Source organism: Hevea brasiliensis, chromosome 6, assembly GCF_030052815.1.
Source record: "Hevea brasiliensis isolate MT/VB/25A 57/8 chromosome 6, ASM3005281v1, whole genome shotgun sequence".
In the NCBI taxonomy this organism is placed as follows: domain Eukaryota; kingdom Viridiplantae; phylum Streptophyta; class Magnoliopsida; order Malpighiales; family Euphorbiaceae; genus Hevea; species Hevea brasiliensis.
Window position 1 is genome coordinate 104423084 of NC_079498.1, and position 7982 is coordinate 104431065.

Consider the following 7982-nt stretch of genomic DNA (forward strand, 5'->3'; position numbering starts at 1 on the left):
ACAAGTTTTAAGTATTAGCCTCTCACCAATCTGAAACCCATTCAATTGGGCATATAAATTATGGGTGAGGTCCTCAAAAATTCAATGATCAGCATATATATTTATTTCTTTTAGGTGGTTTATTTACCTCTTATAACCCACCAGTTTGTACTTCATCACCATTGTAACAATTAGAATTGGAGATGATTCACGATGATACACATCCCAATCTTTTAACATAATTAATGATTTCTGAGATGGGCAATTAATATGGAGTTGAAATGAGAAAAAATTAAATTAAATAAATATTAATTGCAGCCTACTTTTCTCTTACAGAACAAGTTTTGATATCAACCCATTCCTTTAGGCTATATATCTATATATAATATTGCAGGCAAACTGACTTCATCAATCATCAGCTACCAATTACCATACCTGGCCTCAACAAGTTTGGCCTAAGCTTCAATCTGTCGTTCCAATTTAGGTTTCCTAGTTTCCCTTTGGAGTGATTTTAATTTACGTCAATATAACATTATTTTGGACCTCCAGAGAAAATGGTGAAGTCTAGTTCGTACTGTGACAAGGTGGAGTTGAAGAAAGGACAATGGACTCTTGAAGAAGACCAGAAGCTCTCGTCTTATATTGAAGGACACGGAATTGGAAGCTGGAAAACCCTGCCGACCAGAGCTGGTAAATAATTTTCTAACTCTCAGTTGTCCTAGCTACACAGTCTCTCCATATGTTTTTTTTTTTTTTTTTTTTTTTTTAATTCCTTTACTTTTCTTTACGTATTGTGTCAAACTTAACCCTTGATGATGCTCGACTTCCTGAATATTAACGAGACAAGCAGTGCTATTAATAACACAGTCGCTTCATAAGCATATTTTTTTCAATGACTAGCTCAAAGACGACTGTAATACGATTGAGGTAAAGCTAGGTACGTGGTTGATATGCATTCTTAACACAAGACTTTCTGTTGTGTGTAACATTTAGGACTTCAAAGATGTGGAAAGAGCTGCAGACTTAGGTGGATTAACTACCTCAGACCAGATATTAAGAGAGGAAAGTTCAGTTTGCATGAAGAGCAGACCATAATTCAACTTCATGCCCTTCTTGGAAACAGGTAAACTAAGTGTTGTTGCAGCTTTATATTTTCATATAAATTAGTGCACTAATCTTTTCCCAATGATTTTAAATTTTCAATTAAATGAAGTGTATGCTCAATCATCATCACCTTCAATTATATCCAAGAAGCTCAATAAATATTTCTTGTTCTGCTGGTCAGGCATTACTGCTCCCGCAAGGTCATCAATTCAAATCCTAGTTAATTTAGCCTACACTTGGCTGAAAAGTCGTAGTCATAAGCAGCTAGAGTATTATAGCTACTTCCTACGTAGCCTTTGAAATAAATGACTGCATAACCCACCCATTTATATTGTCTTAAATGTGTCTCACACAAATTCAACGGATTCATAAATTATAAATATATATACAAATATTTTTTTTATAATTATTTTTAATAATTATAAAAAATATTTTGAATTTTAACTAAATTACTTTGTATTCTAATGATATATAATTTAGAAATCTTTAATTATATTGATTCATTCAGGTGGTCGGCCATAGCAACTTACTTGCCCAAAAGAACGGATAATGAGATCAAGAACCATTGGAACTCACATCTAAAGAAAAGGTTACACCAAATGGGCATTGACCCAATGACCCACAAACCAAAAGCCGATGCCTTTGGCAATGGCGCTACCTACTCTAAGGACAGTGCAAATTTAAGACACATTGCTCAATGGGAGAGCGCCCGTCTCCAAGCCGAAGCAAGATTGGTCCGCGAGTCACAGCAGCTCATCATGCCATCTAACTCGCCTAATGCTAGACCAAAATGCCTCGACGTCCTCAAAGCTTGGCAACAAATAGTTTCCGGCATGTTCTCCATTGCCGACAATGACTGCCTCACTAAGACAACGCCGTCCACATCCAAGTTCTCCGAATTTCATGAGAATTCAACCAATAAAGTACTTGATGGTGATTGCAGAGGAGAAATGGCACAAGAATTTATAAACGGCGGGAATAATGAATGGCTAGAAGGGGAAGAAAGAATGGATAGTTCTAAGGCATTACATGAAACGAGTACGCACTGCTTCAGTGATAATGAGTGGTTTATGGACAGTTTTAGGACAGCAGAAAATATTATGGAGGGATTGGCTTGTGATCAGAACTCAATACTCATGGCGGGAGAGAATAGTCATACTAATGAAAGCTCATCATGTGGTTGGATTATTGAGGAGAGCAGGAACTGCTGGAATAGCTTGCTGAATTTGGTTGATGCTTCCACTTCTGGTTCTCTGCTGTATTGAATTAATGTGACTATTGTTTCTTTAATTTGTGGGTTAAAAATGGATGCATAAATTAATAGCCGAGTGATTTATAGGATTAGAAAACTGCAACCGAAATTTAGGATGGATAAATATTGCCAGATTGTAGCACTAATTAGATTGTTAGATTGTGTTTGGTAATTTCAAAATATTATACTTAGTATTAACGAGTTTTAGTTAAGTGGTACTGCATGTAATATTTTTTAAAATTATGAAATTTCAAGTTTAAAATTTCAATAAGTTTTAATTATAAAAAAAAATAATAATAATAAAGAAGAGAATGAACAACTATATATAGATGATGAGAGGATTAATTCTATCTTTAAAAAAGAGAGGTCAGTAAATTTAAGACTCTAAACACAATTCAAAATCCAATCATTCAAAATATTTTTAATTATTTTTTTAATTTATTTAGTTCTGATTAATATTCAAAATTAAGTTTGAAGATGCATGATTCAAAGTTAACTATTAAAAGCTCATATCTAAAGCTTGTCCTGCAACATCATAGAAATAAAGCCATGCACAGGAAGAGGAAATTAATTTCCACATTCCAAACAAGTACAAACTATTAGTCTCTCACCCATATCAGAAAGAAACCCATTCAATTGGGTATATAAATTATGGGAGGTCCTTGAAAATTTATGATCAACATATACAAATTTTCTTTTAGGTGGTTTATTTACCTCTTATACCCCACCAGTTAATACATTTGCTTGACAAAGGCCAGACAGCCATGATTCCTTCAACTTTCTTTTTCATTTCTTGGCATACCAATTGTTTGCCTTAATTGCATGCATGTGTGTTGTTATTCTGAATCACATATATCCAATCTTATCATTTTCAAGGAGACAGAGTTAGAAAATTTTTCTTGAAAAGTTAATGTTATATATAAAATTAATTTAAAAATAATTATTTATAATTATTGTTTATATATTTTAACAGGTTAATATTATATATTAAAAATATAATATAATATAATATAATTAAATTAAAATTTTTTGAATGTGCTAATAATATAAAAATTTATTTTAGGGGATCATTAATTAAAATAAAATAAAATTATCATGATTGCATATATATATATATATATCGAAATCTTTTTGAATTCATTCCTTGATACAATTAAGGTCAACACATGTATCAAAGAGAGCAATAGTATCTAATCGAAAATCATCAGAAATTTTTAAAGTTATTTTCACCAAATATTTTTGGAAAGTGACTTGCTTTAAAATCGAAAGAAAATTGTCCGGAATATCTTGAAAATTGTAGTTGTGGTGTTTCGATTTCCGATTCGAGTTCATTCTCTTCTTCTTTAGAAAATTTCTTAAGAAGAAGTTGGATGACAGCAAAGTCTTCCTTCTGTTTGGTTTGGAGTTGCTTGAGTTCAGAGTTGATGGTTTTAATTTCAGTCTGGAGTTCTTGAATGGTGGAAGTAGAGGTTTTTGTCTTGGAAGTTTTGGCTTTTTGTAAGATGGCTGTGAGGTTATATGGGTTATTGGCTTTGGATGGCAGAGAGGTAGAAGGGGTTGCAGAAGATAATGCTTCAAAAGAGTGTTGAAGCTTAGTGAAATATTCTTCCTCCGACTTAGCTTGGGCAAGTAGGGCGCTTGCATGAGATTTCTGTGCAAGGAAAGTTGAAGTTGAAGTAGAGAGAAGTTGCTTTTGATGGTCCAAACTGATGCATACATTTTGAACAACGGTTTGCAAATTAAAACTTCATTTTTACTTGTATATAACATTTATCATACTGTCATACTTGGCACTCCATTCATAAATCTCATTACTCCTTATGCTGTTAATTATGATCATATTTCTGCTAAACTCAAAAAGAAAAAAATTATTTTCCCTTTCATTGAAAAGCCCCAAACTCATAACTTACACATTATCAAAGCTTGTTCTATTTATGAAAATCAACTCAATTGCTTGATTTTGTCAAAAGAAAAGGAACTTCAAAACTTAAAGCAAGCTGTTTCAATTCAAAGGATTTAAAATCAACTTCAACTTCCTGCCTTAAAGAAAAAGATTTCTCTTCTTCATCAACAGATTGAGAATACTATTTGTTTTGATCTTCTAAATGCTTTTTGGGAAAGAAAACAACATGTTGTTGACCTCCTATATGAAACTGGTTTTCATGAGTCCCAAATTCCAACGAAAGCTCGCCCCATCCAAATGAACAAAGATCTTGAACTTCACTGTAGACAAGAAATTGATGATTTGCTTTAAAAAGGTTTAATCTCTCCTTCCAGGTTCCCTTGGAGTTGTGCTGCTTTTTATGTTAATAAATCTTCTGAAATTGAAAGAGGTGTTCCTTGACTAGTTATTAATTACAAGCCTCTTAATCAAGCTTTAAAATAGATTAGGTACCCTATTCCAAATAAAAAAGATCTTCTCCAAAAACTTTTTGCTGGAAATATCTTTTCAAAATTTGATATGAAATCTAGTTTTTGACAAATTCAAATAGCTCCGAAAGATCGTTACAAAACTGCTTTCACTGTTCCTTTTCGCCAATTTGAATGGAAAATTATGCCATTTGGTTTGAAAAATGCTCCAACTGAATTCCAAAGAATTATAAATGATATCTTTAATCCTTATTCTGCTTTCTGTATTGTTTATATTGATGATGTCTTAATTTTTTCATCCTCTGTTGAACATAATTTCAAGCATCTGAACACTTTTTTGCTTGTTGCCAAAAGAAATGGTCTAGTTGTCTCTAAATATAAGATAAGTCTTTTTCAGGCCATAATTAGGTTTTTAGGACACTATATTTCGAATGGCACCATCTCTCTTATAGAAAGGTCTCTTGCTTTTGTTGACAAATTTTCTGATAAAATTCTTGAGAAAACCTAGTTTCAGAAGATTTCTAGGATGTCTAAACTATGTTCTAGATTTCCATCCAAACCTTAATAGAATCCTCCAACCTCTCCATGACAGACTCAAGAAAAACCCAAAGCCTTGGAAGTAAGAACATACCCTTGTTATTCAGAAAATCAAAGCCTAGATTAGAAAAATTCCTTGCTTACATTTAGCCAACTCCAATGCTTTCAAAATTGTTGAAACTGATGCTTCTGAAGTCGGATATAGAGGAATATTAAAATAAAAGAAAAAAAGATAAAGAAGTTATAGTTCAATATGTTTCTGGACATTGGGATAGTACTCAGAAAAATTATTCCACTATTAAAAAGGAAGTTTTATCTATAGTCATATGTATTCAAAAATTTCAAAGTGATTTACTCAATCAGAAATTCTTTTTGAGAATAGATTGCAAATCTGCAAAAGAAATTTTGAAAAAGATGTTCAAAATATTGCTTCAAAACAAATTTTTGCTCGATGGTAAGCTATTTTGAGTATTTTTTATTTTGATATTGAATATATTAAGGGAGATAAGAATTTTGTCCTTGACTTCTTGACTCGTAAATTCTTGCAGACCCCTCACCATGATTCCTAGAAAACCACTGAGAGATTCACCAAAGGAGAAAAAAGAATCAAAAGCAAAGTCAACTTTTTCAATTAAACAAAGGCCTTCAAGCTAATCCCAAGCTCTTGCTTTAACCCAACCAAAAGCCACTCCTCAAAAACCTATTGTTTCATGGAATTCCTTATTCCAAAAGGAGATAGACCAACTGCAAAACCATTCCACTTCACAAGCTTCTAAAGCCACAGAAAAACTTCAAAAGTCACAAGAAAGCCAGCTACAAGAATGGTTAGCAAATCTTATTAACCATCTAGAGCTTTGTTACGTTCTGAAAGAGTTCCTTCCTGAAGGACCACATAAAGATGCTATCACTGATATCTACTTAAAAAATACAAAGAAAGAGATTGTTTTACATAAACCAAAACCTCTTTCTCAAACTATTTCCCAAACTGTTTTAACTCAACAAACTACTTCTAAAATTGATTTAACTCCAAAGCTTGTTTTTCTAATGAATTTAACTTTAAAGCCTGAGGAACCAATTGTTTCTAAAAATTTTTCACAAAATTCTGGTCCCTCTTCGCAATAGTTTGTCAAAGAATCTTTCCAAAATATTTTAACTATTGAAGATGATTTTTATGATTCTAACCCAAGTTTGTGTACTGCAAAGTTCTTCGGCTCTTGGCATTACAAACCCTGGGAATAATCTAAAGACCAAGCATATCATCAAAGTATTTTGATTGAAATTGGCTCAGTCAAAATAAAACACTTTTGGAAAACTCTCCCTCTCCAAATTACTCAACTTGCATCATCATTAAAGTTATCCACCCAATGGACTGAGGACAAAATCTTTCACTTCCCAAAAAATTTCAAGTCAGATACGGAAAAAGCCTTCCTACCAACCAAACTTTCACTTACTGGGATTACCACCAAGCCTGGATTAATGCCTTTTTAATCCAAAACTCTAATTTAACTCATACCTAGCTCTTCTTCTTCAACACTGTTTCTACTTTTCACTTTCCCAGATGGTTTGCTCAATGGTGGGCATGGATGGGAGCCACACCTGAAATCTTACCTTCTGAAATTTATCAAGGGTATACCACCTTTAAAGCCAAATATGTCCTGCCACCAGAAGAAAACTTATTTCATCCATTAACTTTTTTAGCTTCAAAGTTCTTTGTTCCTTGGGTTCTCGCTTGGGAATATAACTTTAAACCTAGACAACTTGTCCAAGGCCCTATTCTGATCCGAAGATTCAAGGTCAAATGGTGGTCTAAGTTCCAGAAAACTGAAAAGGCCTCCTTAGCAACTGTGGAAAAATGGCTTCTAAAGCAGCCTGAGGATCGTCAAAAGCAACTTCCCTCTACTTTAACTTCAACTTTCCTTGCATAGAAATCTCATGCAAGCACCCTACTTGCCCAAGCTAAGACGGAGGAAGAATATTTCACTATAATGAAGTAACTATTATTAAGCAAGACAAATTCTTCTGCCACTTCCAGCAAAGCCAATATCTCATCAGAAGCAGTCAGCCTTGGAAATGATAATGAAGATGACTGTTTTGGCATTTTCTCCACTTAAAAGCGCTCCTGAATCATCACATGAATATGGGAGTTTTCACTTCTGGTAGACTTCACTTATTTTCACTTTGACAAGGCTGCAGAAAAGACATTTTTCAGCAGACTTTATTTAACCTTCACTTCACATGGCTACAGGAAACTCCACTTTCACTTCACATGGCTATAGGAAACTCCACTTTCGGCCAACTCCACCAACTTTTTCACATGTGTAATAGTAACTTTCAATTATTGTACAAGACCCTCCTTCATCTATAAAAGGAGAGGTTCTACCCAAGCCTTAGACAAAATTTTTTCTATAAGAGTTTTCCTTTACCAAGTTTTAGTTTTTCCCCTCTCTCATCTGATATCCCTTCCCTTGTATTCCTACCCTTTTAACTTTAAATTCTATCTCCATATGTAAGTAACTTTCAAGTTTTAATCAAAGTCTATTTTCAAAAATTTTTTGTTCTTACTTGTTTATCTATCAGTGGCTGGTTCTACTGCCCATATTTTATGTTTTAATCTTACACTTTAATTTATTTGTTTTGTTACATATTAGTTATGCTTTAACTATTATTTGTGCTTTAATCGTTATTTTACTTATCAATATTTTGTATATCATATTATCTTTTGGCCTTCCTTTGTCTTCTC

At 33.2% G+C, this 7982-nt stretch overlaps 1 protein-coding gene across 1 annotated transcript; it reads left to right on the forward strand.

The window, feature by feature from the left end:
• Nucleotides 1-374: 374 nt before the first annotated feature.
• On the forward strand, nt 375-2404 carry LOC131169049 (transcription factor MYB16-like). Its single transcript, XM_058149317.1, has 3 exons — nt 375-669; nt 973-1102; nt 1592-2404. Exons 1-3 carry the CDS (start codon nt 534-536, stop codon nt 2346-2348), a joined length of 1023 nt encoding a protein of 340 aa, XP_058005300.1. The 5' UTR covers nt 375-533; the 3' UTR covers nt 2349-2404.
• The last annotated feature ends 5578 nt before the right edge of the window (nt 2405-7982 follow it).

Excerpts from the sequence above, each read along its gene's own strand:
- LOC131169049 (XM_058149317.1), top strand. The coding sequence starts at position 534 with ATGGTGAAGTCTAGTTCGTACTGTGACAAGGTGGAGTTGAAGAAAGGA. Across the intron at positions 670-972 it reads AACCCTGCCGACCAGAGCTG|GACTTCAAAGATGTGGAAAG; the intron begins GTAAATAATTTT and ends TGTAACATTTAG. Across the intron at positions 1,103-1,591 it reads CATGCCCTTCTTGGAAACAG|GTGGTCGGCCATAGCAACTT; the intron begins GTAAACTAAGTG and ends TGATTCATTCAG.